We start from the raw sequence: 14,344 nt of genomic DNA, 5'->3' as shown, positions 1-14,344 counted from the left end.
AGGCTCAACACAGGGACACCCAGAAAGAATTTGTGCCTGGAAAAAAGCAATCTCAACCGTGACCGCTCTCTACACAGAAGACCTCCGAGCCTTATGGAAGCTTGGCCCATTCCGCCAGCAATGAGGCCAGACACCCCTCATTCACTTGGCGGAAGGAGCCAAAACCCCGTTTTTGTGGAGGGTGTGACTGAGGAGGATCCACCCTCAAGGCCGAGGATTTGGCAGGGCAAAAGGTTGCCGCTGCGTAACCCTGGACCTGGCACTATAAACTGCCGAATAGGAGGCCCTATATGCTGATTTCCCCAGGCTATACCTCCTGGTATCCCGAAAACGCGGCCTAGATGAGGGAGGCCTAGGTGTCCCTCTGGACCTATCCTCTTGCGACCTTTGAGACTTAAGAGTCTCCAAAATCCTTCACCAATTTTTCAAAATCCTCCCCAAACAGCAACCTGCCCCTAAAGGGAAGGCACACCAGGCGCAATTTGGAGGCAGCGTCTGCTGCCCAATGCCGCAGACATGGGTGCTGCCTAGAAACTACTGCCACAGCCATCTGCTTAGCTGAAGCTCTAATCATATCATACAAGGCATCCATCAGATACGCCAGCTGGACTACACATCTGGAAAATTTGGGGGCAGAGCCCCACCGGCCTCTACCACCCCATCAGTACATAACTGGATCCACTGAAGACAGGCACATGCTGCATAAGAACTGCAGATCGCCGCCTGTAGAATCAGGGCTGCCACATCAAATGAAAACCTTAAAGAAGACTCTATCTTCCTATCCTGAGGGTCTTTCAGAGTAACACCTCCCTCAATTGGCAGAGTAGTCTTTCTGGTAACTGCCGCTACTAAGGTATCCACCTTAGGAAGCTTAAACTCATCCTGCTCCTCAAGCGCCACTAGATACAATGAATGCATAGCCCATTCCACCTTGAGGCCAGACTCAGGCGTAGTCCATTGCTCAGAAATCAACTCCTGCATAGCTTCATGCACAGGAAAAGTCTTAGGCAGCCACCTAGAGCCCGCCATAAGGGGATTGGAAACACCCAGCACCCCCCCCCCCCCCGCCGTATCCAGTAGGGAAATGTGCAGACATTCCATAGCTTTAGAAATGAAGGCCGCAAGTTCCTCCCTATGGAACAGGCATAGCACTGAGGGATCATCCCTACCAGCCTCTTCTACATCCATGTCCTGCACCCCAGCCTCCTCCCCACCTCCCCTGGAACCGAAAAGAGGTAGAGGGCTCTCTGGGTAGGCCAAATCCTGAGCCTTGGGCACCCTATGCCTCTTGGCCCCTTTGAGACCTAATTGTGGCTGAAAAGCCAGCCCCTGGGCTAGACCACCCTCACAGAACTACCTTCCTCCGTCCAGGCTTGTCTTCTGCTGCGAAAACACCTTGTGCAGCAGAAGCACAAACTCCGGCAAGAGGGAACCGAAGGTCGCAAGTCCTTCCGGTGCCACTGCTCCCAGCAGTAGCACATCCCCTGCCGCCACAGCTGATATGCTCAGCCACACCTCCAAAGCCGCAGCCAAATCCGGTTCTGCCTTCTTCTCCCGGAGCGCGTCTCTGGCGCAGGGAGGAAACGCACCTTCCAATGCAAAAACAGCTGCTGCAGCGTCTCCCACGCAGCCGGCCAACACAGCCCCGAAACAGAGTGGTGCCTCCCACACCGCGAACAACGCTTCACAGCCTCCGCTGCCATGTCTTTCCCCTCCTGGGAATGAAATACAGGGGTACTCACATGCTCCTGTCCCGAAAGGCCCACTCCAGCACAAGCCCCAATGCTGGGCCGGCAAACCTGGTCCAAAGCCAAATGGCAGGGGTTTTTTTTTTTTTGGGGGGGGGGGTTCTTATGGGAAAGAAGCCCTCCGGACCAGGAAACTGTCTTCACGGGCGGTGAGGGTGGCGAAGGGACCTGGGAGGGCCCAGGTATTGCCCCCAAACTGAAACCTGCCAAAGCAGCAGGAGCAACAGTCTTCCACACAGGAGCCTCAGAGATCCAGGAAGTATCGGAACAGCAACCATCCAACCTGCTGGAGATAGAGCATACTAGCAGCAAGAGGGACTCCATCCAAGATATACACCTGCGAATCAGTTCTCTATCTCCACCTGCTAGTAGATGTGTGCTATCCCACTAGTCTCTGGATTCATCTGCTGACGGTGCTAAGGAAAAACGAATTTCAATAGTTATAATCAAAAAATACAAATATCTTAGTGTTTTGGGATTACATTCAAAAGCATAACAAACCAACAGAGGGAGAAGGGTCATGGATTTAATATACAGTACTGCCTTTCTATAGTACAACCAAAGCAATTTACAGTAATTACTGTATATGCAGGTACTTTCAAGAGGAGCCAACTTATCAAAGTTATTGTGGATGCTAAACCCAATGGAAATTACCTTTCTCTGGACACTGCCAAAGAGTTTGTTTAATAACGAGGGTGCTCAAGCATCCACAGAACTAGTTCCTATGGTCCTCTCTGTCTCTAGTAGAAGAAATTTCTAAGTATGAACGATCTCCCCTTCCGGTCCGCAATCCAGAACTTTTCTCTGAAAATTACCATTTCTTATTTCGTCCTCCTCCTCCTCCTCCTGCCATCAAACTGACACCCAAATTCGCCCACTACAAGTCCAACAGCTTTCCTTCTGTGATTGTTCCCATTCAACATAACCTCCCTACCTCGGACGCGTCCAACATTGCCGGAAACAGAAACATTTAAAAAAAAAGAATTGCTTACGAGGTGGGCGGGGCGTCAGAGAACGGAATTCGGGTAGTTCCTGTGACGTTCACGACCGAAGTAGGAGCCTCTCATTGATGAACTACCTATCCGGGGTCCTCCAAGACGTACGAGTACTGCGTCTATTCCATTCCTAAAATCAGTCAGCAGCCCGTCTACCCCGGCTTATGCAGCTAAGCTTACACTGACTCTTGCGCGAGCAGCGTCAGAGGTCGCCCGATCTGTCCCCATGTGTTTCTGTGCACTAAAATAGACTAATAGGCAATCACACCACTTTATCCAAGCATAGGGCGTGTAGCAATTAAAATGAATTGCTACTGAATATGAGCATAAAGATAAGAAACATTGGTAAAAATAATAATTTAGAAACATAGAACATGACGGCAGAAAAGGGCCACGGCCCATCTAGTCTGCCCACCCCCTAACTACCTCCATGAAGAGATCCCACATGCCAATCCCATCTTTTCTTAAAATCTGGCACGCTGCTGGCCTCAATTACCTCTTGTGGAAGATTATTCCAGCGATCAACCACCCTTTCGGTGAAGAAATATTTTCTGGTGTCGCCATGAAATTTCCCACCCCTGATTTTCAACAGATGCCCTCTTGTTGTCGTGGGTCCTTTAAGGAAAAAGAGATCCTCTTCCACCTCGATACGGCCTGTGACATATTTGAACGTCTCAATCATGTCTCCCCTCTCTCTGCATTTCTCAAGTGAGTACAGCTGCAACTTACCCAATCGTTCCTCATACGGGAGATCCTTGAGACCTGAGACCATCCAGGTGGCCATTCACTGAACCGACTCAACACTCCACACATCTTTTTGATAATGCGGCCTCCAGAATTGTACACAGTATTCCAGATGAGGTCTCACCATGGATCTGTACAACGGCATTATGACCTCGGGCTTACGGCTGACGAAACTTCTACGGATACAGCCCATGATTTGTCTAGCCCTGGATGAAGCTTTCTCCACTTGATTGGCAGTCTTCATGTCTTTGCTAATGATCACCCCCAAGTCACGTTCTGCTACAGTCCTTGCTAGGATCTCATCATTTAGGGTGTAAGTCCTGCATGGATTTCTGCCTCCAAGGTGCATGACCTTGCATTTTTTGGCATTGAAACTTAGTTGCCAAGTCTTTGATCAATGCTCCAGCAGGAGTAGGTCCTGCGTCATACTGTCAGACATTGAGCTTTTGTCAGGCACCGTGCTTTCATCTGTTGTGCGGTTGCCTACTATGTTGCATAGTTTGGCATCATCGGCGAATAATGTAATTTTACCTCAAAGCCCCTCAGCCAAGTCTCTTACGAAGATGTTAAATAGGATCGGGCCCAAGACCGAGCCCTGCGGCACTCCGCTGATCACCTCCGTCGTATCGGAGAGAGTACCGTTTACCACTACCCTCTGAAGTCTACCTTTAAGCCAGTCCCTAACCCATGCGGTTAGTGTTTCACCCAGTCCCATCAAACCCATCTTGCTCAATAACCTGCGGGGTGGGACGCTATCAAACGCTTTGCTGAAATCCAAGTACACGACGTCCAGGGACTCCCCTATATCCAGCTTTCTTGTTACCCAGTCAAAGAAGCTGATCAGATTTGATTGGCAGGACCTTCCCTTCATAAAACCATGTTGATGGGGATCTCGTAGATTCTCCTCGTTCAGGAACGTATCCAATTGGCATTTGATTAGTGTTTCCATAAGTTTACTCACTATCGATGTGAGACTCACCAGTCAGCCTCCGTCCTGCATCCCTTTTTGTGGAGTGGAATGACGTTAGCTACTTTCCAATCCAATAAGACTCTTCCTGTACTTAGGGAAAGATTGAAGAGCGCGGATAACAGTTCCATCAGGACGTCACTCAACTCCCTGAGCACACTGGGGTGTAGTTGTCCGGTCCCATAGCTTAGTTCACCTTGAGTCTTGATAGTTCCTCGTAGACACTGCTGGGCGTAAACTCAAAATTTTGAAACGGGTCTTCCGAGTTTTCCCTTTCAGGGCGGTTCTAGGTCAGGGGTCTGACATGTCTAGACTCCCCCGAAGGCAGTATTACATTATATTTGTTTCTTTTATTCCGCCAATACTTTGTGGTTCTAGGCAGATTCAAGTTTATTATAAATTTGATTAATCGCTTATTCAAAATTCTGAGCGATGTACAAAACAATAAAATTACAAATTTCTGGGGGAAACAAAACAAACGAATACGACTAACCTGACAAAACATATTAAACAGAAGATTACAGGAAAGCTATTGGTTGGAACATTTAGGACTCCTTTTACAAAGCTGCGCTAGAGCCTTAACGCGTGGAATAGCGTGTACTAACTTGCCGCACGCGCTAGCCGATACTGCCTTCTTTTGAGCAGGCGGTAGATTTCTAGCTAGCGCATGCTATAGCACACGCTCAGTGTTCTCCCTAGGGGTTTTCAGACGGGCGGTCTGCCCGGGTAATTTAGATGACCGCCCAGCTAAATTCTGCTGCTGCCGCTGCTGCTCAACATTAAAAAAAAAAAAGCCGGCTTGGAGATTTCACCTTAGCCCGTAGCAAACTTATGCTCCGGGGCTCTAACGTGTGCGTGCCGGCTTCCCTTCTCTTCCCTCCGAAACCGGAAGCTATATCCGGTGGGGGGGGGGGGGGGAGGGAAGAGAAGGGAACCGGCACACACATGTTAGAGCCCTGAAGCATGCGTTCGCTACAGGCTAAGGCGGGAGACAGGTCAGTGAAGCTTACCATTTGCTCTTCTTGCTGCTGGGTCCTGCCTACTTTCAGTTTCCGCGAAGGCAGGACCCGGCAACATTTCCCCCAATCGATCGTGATCTTGGGCCGATCAGCCTTCTTCTCCGACGGCACAATTGACGTCGGGGAGAGGAATGCTGGTCGGCCCGAAGTAGGGAGAGCTTGGGGCGGGGGCTTTGGGGCCTGTTCCCCGATGGCAGCGGCATTGGCAGTGGCTTGGGGGAGGGCAAGGAGAAAGAAAGAAAGAGGGCAGGCAGGGAGACAGAAGGAAAGAAGAGAAACAGAAAAAAAGAAGGGGCATGAAGAGAGAAAGAAAGAAAGGGCAGGAAGAGAGGAAGAAAAAGTTGGGGGGAGGGGAATGAGGTCAGGAGGAGAGGAAGCATACAGGCTGAAAAAAGGGAAGAAAGGTTGGATGCACAGTCAGAAGAAGAAAGTGCAACCAGAGACTCATGAAATCACCAGACAACAAGGTAGGAAAAATGATTTTATTTTAAATTTACTGATCAAAATGTGTCTGAATTTATATCTGCTGTCTATATGTTACACAATGGTCCCCTTTTACTAAACCGCAATAGCAGTTTTTAGCGCAGGGAGCCTATGAGCATCGAGAGCAGCGCTGGGCATTCAGCGCAGCTCCCTGCCCTAAAAACTGCTATCGTGGTTTAGTAAAAAGGGAGGGGGGGTATTTGTCTATTTTTGTATGGTTGTTACTGAGGTAACAGTGCATAGAGTCATAGAAACATAGAAGATGACGGCAGAAAAGGGCCACAGCCCATCAAGTCTGCCCACTCCAACAACCCTACCCCCTTGAATTTACCCCCCTAGAGATCTGCTTTGACCTCTTTGAAAAAACCCCGGAATAGGAATGATTATTAACATTTTCTCTGCGTACAGTGTGCTTTGTGGTTTTTATTTTAAATTTTATTGTTGGTAGATCATTTTGACTTGGTCATTTTAAAAGTAGCTCGCAAGCCCAAAAAGTGTGGGCACCCCTGCTCTAGAACCTCGCTCCTTAGTTTTAACAAGTGGTGCAGTGAAGGGCCAGTACTTTACATCTTATCACCTCATTCTTTCTTTATTCTAAGTAGCTCTGGCACTAACAGTACTACGGGTGCCTTATGCTACTTTCACTACCACTTGCAGTCAGGTTCGGCATTTTATCATGGTTTTGGGTTTGTATTTAGTTTTTCACCAGTATTTTCATTTATTTATTAAAGCAGCATTTTTTTAACAGCTCGATGCCCCTCCCCTATCAGTGTGCATTCAATCCACTGCCGACACTTTTTTGGCACCTCTTTCAATGGATCAAATATCATAGCCCCACTGTCGTGTGTTCACATTTATTCTGCGTACGAGTTTATCTCATCAGTGCAGAGACCTTTTGGGTAAGTCCATTTTACTCTCCCTTTTTTACTTTCCCGAGTGCTGTGGCTTTATTCTTTGGTTTTAATAGAAGCTCATTTCACTTTTCATCTACCCGGTCGGCTTGTCTTTGAGCTACTATCGGCTTATGTTTTCAAGATACACTCTGTATTATCAGCTGTTCATTTCCCATACGTTTACTTTTGCCCTGTTTAGGTCTATATAGTCTAGGCATACTGTTTGTAACCAGCCATCATTTTAAGTATGTATGTGCCCTATTTTAGGGGGGGGGTTAACTTCTTTTAGCATGTTGTTTCATTAATTCTGAGTTCGGTGTTACAATATGTTGTTCTTGGTTTTTAGTTTACACATTATTTATTCTTTTCTATGACATGTTCGCATCGCAATTTTACTCAAAAGTATAAATAGGTATCCATATTCAAGTTTCATCACGGTGCTCTGGTTTTGGCTCCATTATTTGTCACTTCCGTCCACCAGGTCTGGCTATCCGTTATCGTCTCATATTTTAAAGACTCACTCGTTATAATTAGCGGTGATCCACACGTCTCTTCGTAATGGACATGTCCGACTTTAGCATTTGGATCTTAGTACTATGAGTTTGGTCTTTTCTGGTTTCCTTCTATAGTCTGCTTTTCGTCTGGAGTCTTTTGAGTTTAGAATTACATTTTATGACATATTTTTGTGGTTATAATTGTATGACATGTCTAAATCGGTCAAGTTATCCATTCTTTCTATTATTTTTTGTCCCCTCATACAGTGGCAGACCGCCCCGGGTGCCAGCCCTAGGGGGGTACACAGCCGTCTGGATCCAGAACCTTCCGAGCTGCTCTAAATTGCACCTGCACCTCAGCACGGCTGCCGTACTTATTCTGAAGCAGAGTCGGCAGCCGCACTGAAGTGCAGGAAGGTCCCGCAATGACTGCATTTGCCGCCTCTGCCTCCGGAAGACGTAAGTGACGTCGGAAGGGGTGGACAGGCAGCTGCAGTCATTGCGGAACCTTGTCGCAACTCCCTGTGTCTGCCGGCCCACCCCCTCCAACGTCACTTACATCTTCCAGAGGCAGAGGCAACAGAAGCAATCATCATGGGACCTTGCTGGTTTGGAGGGAGAGAGGAGTATAGAAGGGTGGTGGAGGGAGAAAAAGGAAGTCAGTGTGGTATGGAAGGGTGGTGGAGGGAGAGAAAGGGGGCAGATGCTGATGGAATTGGTGTGCCAGGAAAGGAGAGAGAGACATAAGGGGGGAAGGATACTGGATGGAATTGGGTTGGAGGGAAAGAAAGGGGGCAGATGCTTATGGAAGTGGGGGGAAGGGAGAGGAGAGAGTGAAATGCCAGACCATGGGGGTGTGGGAGAGGGAAGGGAAGAAGAGGAGAGAGATGCCAGACCATTGAAGGAGGGAAGGGAAGAAGATGGATGCCAGAATAATAGGAGTGAAGAGAGAGATGGAAGGGGAATACAAGGAAAGAAAATGCCATATAGAAGGGGCAGAGAGAGGGTAGACAGTGGATGAAAGGAAGCGAGTGACAAGACTATGAGGAAAGCATAAACCAGAGAAGACAATGTAGAAAAAAATTATATTTATTTATTTTTTTGCTTTAGGGGAGATGCATCGCTGTTTCTGTGGTGTTGCATTGTATGCAGAGTCCAGCTTCTTGGTGGTTCAATTTAACCTTTGTCTACGTTTTTCTATTTTATCCCCCCTTTTACAAAACTGTAGTGTTTTTTTTAGCACCGGCCATGGTGGTAATTGCTCAGAATTCTATGAGAGTCTGACCTGTGTAACAAATCTAGCTCTCTTCCTAGCTTTGACACAGAATTAGGGAAGAAGAGCAGGAAACCCCGTTGCAGGAGAGCAGATCAGGTTGGCCCTGCTGATGTTATAAGCGCTGACTTCACTGGGACTAACCCAGGAGCTAAGAAACTACAGCTCCCAGAAGGCCAGGCTCTACACAGGAAGCTGTCACTGAGACAGGCACAGCTGCAGAGAGATTCCTCTCCCTTCCCCCCTCTTCTGAGCAGGGAGGGGCGAATTAGAGGAGGTTAAAGCAGAGCAGCTGAGACACAGAGAGGAGGAGGAGCTGAGGAGGCTTCAGGGTGAACTCGGTGGAGAACACTCTCCTCCTCAACTGAATGCTAATGAGCTGAACTAAGACTGGGACATGGTGGATGTCTCAGGAGTGCTTGAGGTTGGAACAGAGAGACAGTTGCCCAGCTGTGAACCAATGGATATTGGTGTGTCTCCTATGCCTAGGGAATGCTTAGAGGCAATGACACAGCCTGAACAAAGGTGGGAAATGAATGACTTCTTGGGTTTTTTTTTGTTGTGTGTTATGCTTAATGGTTTGAATGAAAGTGTTTGTATGCCAAAGGCTGGGGGAGAATAGAAAAGCTATCTTCAAAAGCACTGATAAATGAACTGTGAAATTCCACTGCAGCACTATTTGTTTGTTCCCTCTCAGCTCAGCTGGGGAGTAATTAAGGGAGATAACGTTTCTCTGAAACGGCCAGCACAGGGGAGCTTCTTTAAGGAGAGTTCCTTTTCTGCAGTCACTACGTGGCAGGGCTGCAAAGTTAACTGTGTTCTTTTGACATGTTTTTTTTTTCTTTTCCTTTCTGCTTTTGTAAAAGCTTTATTTGACCTGGAGAAAGAACTGTGGTTAGTGCCATACTTGTCACACAATTGGCTGGTGAAGAGGACTATATTACAAAGATTAGAGTCCAGCCTTAAAGGTTTATTGTGTATTTTATTTTTGTTTTCTGACATTTAGAGTCAGACTGGTATGCACAAAGCCAGAGTGGTTAACTTAACCCAAAGATTATGTTTCTTTCAAACCTATGTGAAAATTATTACAGGACGCTAAGAGCAATTGTACAGAACAATCCAGAACCATAGGAATAAACTCAATTTGATTATTCTGCTATCCTGGATTTTGAGGTGTGTGAGTTTCTTTTCCCTTGCCTGTTTTCTTTTGGTAATGTCAGGGAATCTGATATTATACCTTAGGCAGACGCCTAAGAAGGCCTGAAGGGTACCCTGGTTAAAAGGGTACACATATGGACAGGGACAGTCACAGTGTTCCAGCTCGCTGCCGTGAACAGGAGCTGGGTAGGTGTGACACCTGTTACCACCATGACTAAAAACCACATTACAGTTTTGTAAAAGGGAGAGGGGTTAGTTTGTGATTACATATTCCATACTAGGCGAAGGTGTTTTCTGTGTTCTGTGTGTTCGAAATACATGGTTTTCAGTTAGGATTGACTGTGTAGGATTGATCTGTACTAGTCTGGCTTGTTTAGTTTTACAATGGGTGTATTGCTGTTGTACTGCTCATTGCAGTATGTAAGATGCTGCCTTTTCCTAGGTACTCATGTGTGACACGTGGCTTGTTACTAAAAATCATGTTTTTCATACAGATGGGGGGTGTCAAAAAACGATGGGCCTCGGGTGTCACATATGCTAGGCACGCCACTGCCTTCATAGTTTATATCTAATCCACAAGCCTGCTTTTAGGACCTACAGGGTATGTATCCCTCTGATTCATGACAATTTCACTTCTCATGTTATCTTATCCATTCTTTTTATTATACAACTGCCCAGATAAGCATCATTCTTTGACGTGATTGGACCTTGAAAACTAACGGCAAAAGTGTTCTCCCCAGAAATTTTTCCAGCCATGAAAAACATTTGCTGCATATAGTGTGCCACAAAAAACATTTGCTCCGTTTAGTGTGCCAGAGTTTAAAAAGTTTTGAGAGATGCTGCTCTATACCATTTGAAAGAGAGCAAATATCTTATTATTCACTTCTAGAATTGGATACTTCTTAAATTTAATATAAATATTATGGAACAAGTGTCAAACCTTAAGAAAGGCAGTCATATTGAGCATTGGAAAATAACTAATAATAATTAACTAATACAAATAGTACACATTTAGGGCTCCTTTTACTAAGCTGCGATAGCGGTTTTACCGTGCGCTTAGCTCGTGCAGAATTGCCACACATGCTAGACACTAACGCCAACATTGAGCTAGCGTTAGTTCTAGCCGTGTAGCGCGGCAATTCTGCACGCGCTAAAAACGCTATTGTAGCTTAGTGGAGGAGTGTGTGGCACAGTGGTTGGATCTACAGCCTCAGTACCCTGGGGTTGTGGGTTCAAATCCCGCGCTGCTCCTTGTGACCCTGGGCAAGTCACTCAGTCCTCCATAGCCCCAGGTACGTTAGATAGATTGTGAGCCCACCGGGACAGATAGGGAAAATGCTTGAGTACCTGATTGTAAAAACCGCTTAGATAACCTTGATAGGCGGTATATAAAATCCTAATAAACTTGAAACTTAGTAAAAGGAGCCCTTAATTTTCCCCACCACCAAATTTCCTCGTCCCGCCGCACCTGGCTACTTTTTCATGCCACCCGGCTGGAAAAAATTTCTGGGGAGAACACGGACGCTAATCCGGTGCATGCGATAAAACCGCTAGCGCAGCTTTGTAAAAGGAGCCCTTAGAGCAGGGGTGCCCACACTTTTTGGGCTTGCGAGCTACTTTTTAAAATGAACATAAGAAATGCCTCTGCTGGGTCAGACCCGAGGTCCATCGTGCCCAGCAGTCCGCTCACGCGGCGGCCCAACAGGTCCAGGACCTGTGCAGTAATCTTCTATCTATACCCCTCTATCCCCATTTCCAGTAGGAATTTATCCAATCCTTTCTTGAACCCCAGTACCGTACTCTGCCTTATAACGTCCTCTGCCTTATAACGTCCTCTGGAAGCGCATTCCAGGTGTCCACCACACGTTGGGTAAAGAAGAACTTCCTAGCATTTGTTTTGAATCTGTCCCCTTTCAACTTTTCCGAATGCCCTCTTGTTCTCTTATTTTTCGAAAGTTTGAAGAATCTGTCCCTCTCTACTCTCTCTATGCCCTTCATGATCTTGTAAGTCTCTATCATATCCCCTCTAAGTCTCCTCTTCTCCAGGGAAAAGAGACCCAGCTTCTCCAATCTCTCAGAATATGACAGGTTTTCCATACCTATTATCAGACGTGTTGCTCTCCTTTGAACCCTCTCGACTAACGCCATATCCTTCTTAAGATACGGCGACCAATATTGGACGCAGTACTCCAAATGCGGGCGCACCATCGCCCGATACAACGGCAGGATAACTTCTTTCGTTCTGGCTGTAATACCCTTTTTGATTATACCAAGCATTCTATTCGCTCTCTTAGCGGCCGCTGCACACTGTGCCGATGGCTTCATTGTCATGTCCACCATTACCCCCAAGTCCCTTTCCTGGGTACTCTTATTCAATAACATTCCTCCCATTGTATAGTTGTACCTCGAGTTTCTGCTCCCCACATGTAATACTTTACATTTTTCAATGTTGAACTTCATCTGCCATTTCGCCGCCCATTCTTCTAATTTGTTCAAGTCCCTTTGCAACTTTTCGCAGTCCTCTGTAGTCCGAGCTCCATTAAATAGTTTGGTGTCGTCCGCAAATTTTATTATCTCGCACTTCGTTCCTGTTTCTAGATCATTTATGAAGATATTAAATAGCAGCGGCCCGAGCACCGAGCCCTTATCGCGGCAAGGGATCTCTCTGTCGCTATAAGTATTTCGGGCTGCGGCCCCCTGTCCGATCGCTGGCAGGAGGGTGCCCAAACCCTCCTGCCAGAAGACACACCCTCCCCCCCGACAATATCGATCGCTGGCAGGAGGGTGCCCAATCCCTCCTGCCAGAAGACACACCCTCCCCCCCGACAATATCGATCGCTGGCAGGAGGGTGCCCAATCCCTCCTGCCCGAAGACGCACCCTCCCCCCCCCCCGGCGCTAACAACCCCCAAACCTCCACCCCACCAAACTAACCTTTTCTTAAGGCCAGACGGGTCTTGCCCGTCCAGCCGGCAGGCCCGCCTCATCGAAATGAGGCAGGCCTGGCCCATCCCGCCGAAGCCTAAGGCCTGATTGGCCCAGGCTCTAGAAGCCTGGACCAATCAGGCCTTAGGCATAGCGGGTCCGCCCATCCCCACTTAATCTAAGGTTGCATAATTAATGAATTTATTTATTTATTGGGGGGGGGGGGTAATCTGGGCTTATTTTCCCAGGGAAAAAAACTTGTCTGCCACGCTAATAGCTGATTTTTAACAGAGGCAATATGATGAACATTCGGTATTTCCTAGGAGTTTATCCACATTAGTAGGGCTCAATAAGCAAGGCAATAGCGTTTTGCCCTTAACTCTAGTCTAGAGGCGAATTTAAAATCTGGGGTGCCACCTTGCCTTGGCTTATTACCATAGGAGATGCTGTAAGAATTCACAAGCCCTCTTCAGGGCGCCCTGATTTTTTTTTTCCCCCCCCCTTTAGCTGTTGGACGAGCGCGCCCTCTGAAGACGGTGCCTGGGCTCCGCTTATCTCCTCCCCTTCCTCCCTACGCTGTGTGGCTATTCCAGAAGCTTCTCCTCCCGCCTCCGCTTCCACAAGTTCGGTTGGTTTTAAGCCGGCGCTGCAGCGTTGGTCTAGTTATTTGCCCTGCGCCGTGGTTACTTTAAGGCAGGGCAGGCAGGGTTTGGCTTGATTTCGCCATTCTTTATCGTAAAGGAGGTGGCGGTAGCTGTATTCATAGCTGTAGTTAAAGTCGCGGGACGCCTAAGACAAGAAGCACTTCGTGTCGGGGGTGGTGTAAGGCGCTGTACTGCCTGTGGTTGGAGCTCCGGGTGGAGTGATGACCGCGGAAGAGACAAAGGCTGAGGGGCAGCAGCCCATCGCTGTGGAGGGAGTTGACATTACCCCGAAGAAGGATGGATGCGTGTTGAAGGTAGGGGTGGCAGGGAGATGATGGACGGAGTGAGCACCGCCACCGTTAGCCTCCCGGCCCATACTTTAGGCCTCTAGGTATACGTGCTTAACTTTAAAACCAGGAGTTGAATAGGGGTATGTATCAAAGGAAACTTTTCTACACCAATTACGAAGCGGTCTCTTTTTTGTCTAGAGAGAAGGCGGAGTAGGTTACGCTTTTGGATAAAGCTCAATCTGACGAATCGGAGAATGCATGGGCACGCTAAGGAGCCGATGCATTTACTGCCGGCAGAAATACGCAATTATAACGAAAGGCTGTATAGGTAAATACGTTAGTGGGCGCAGATGTTAACATGTAAGGGCGCCCCATGCAGAAAGCATAGAGCCTCTTCCTGTTAATAGAGAATGACGTTTGACGTGGGGAAAATATTTGTCCCCGTGCCCCATCCCTGCCAGCTCGGTCCCTGTCAACCATCTGATCCCATCCGCACAAGCCTACCAATAGTTATGATTTTATACTGAACTTATTTTATAAAAAGAAACAATATTTTGTACAATTGTCATTTTATAAGTCACAAATATTATAGAGCACAGGTGTCAAAGTCGGTCCTCGAGGGCCAGAATCCAGTCGGGTTTTCAGGATTTCCCCAATGAATCTGCATGAGATCTATTTGCATGCACTGCTTTCAATGCATATTCATTGGGGA

General features: G+C 47.4%; 2 protein-coding genes across 7 annotated transcripts in view; one reads left to right on the top strand and one right to left on the bottom strand.

Moving 5' to 3' along the window:
* The window catches only part of DDX11 (DEAD/H-box helicase 11), a 249,208-nt gene extending 246,130 nt beyond the window's left edge, over positions 1 to 3,078 (bottom strand). For 2 of the 5 annotated variants that reach the window (XM_033952040.1, XM_033952045.1), the window contains exon 1: positions 2,683 to 2,725. In XM_033952040.1, the coding sequence (XP_033807931.1) occupies positions 2,683 to 2,718 (36 nt within the window). In that variant the 5' untranslated portion in view covers positions 2,719 to 2,725. The other 3 variants (XM_033952044.1, XM_033952042.1, XM_033952043.1) reach the window with 3 other exon arrangements.
* A 5,850-nt stretch (positions 3,079 to 8,928) lies between these two features.
* Positions 8,929 to 14,344, top strand: part of FKBP4 (FKBP prolyl isomerase 4) — a 143,648-nt gene continuing 138,232 nt past the window's right edge. The window contains exon 1 of one of the 2 annotated variants that reach the window (XM_033951726.1): positions 8,929 to 9,141. Coding sequence is in view for 1 of the 2 variants with exons in the window: in XM_033951725.1 (XP_033807616.1) it covers positions 13,564 to 13,656 (93 nt within the window). In the remaining variant the exon portion in view is untranslated. Of the gene's footprint in view, positions 9,142 to 13,274; positions 13,657 to 14,344 lie in introns of those variants that run through there. The other variant, XM_033951725.1, reaches the window with a different exon arrangement.

This window comes from Geotrypetes seraphini, chromosome 7, assembly GCF_902459505.1.
Source record: "Geotrypetes seraphini chromosome 7, aGeoSer1.1, whole genome shotgun sequence".
NCBI classification, from domain to species: domain Eukaryota; kingdom Metazoa; phylum Chordata; class Amphibia; order Gymnophiona; family Dermophiidae; genus Geotrypetes; species Geotrypetes seraphini.
The sequence above is the reverse complement of the archived record's forward strand: the minus strand, read 5'-3'. Positions and strand labels throughout refer to the sequence as shown.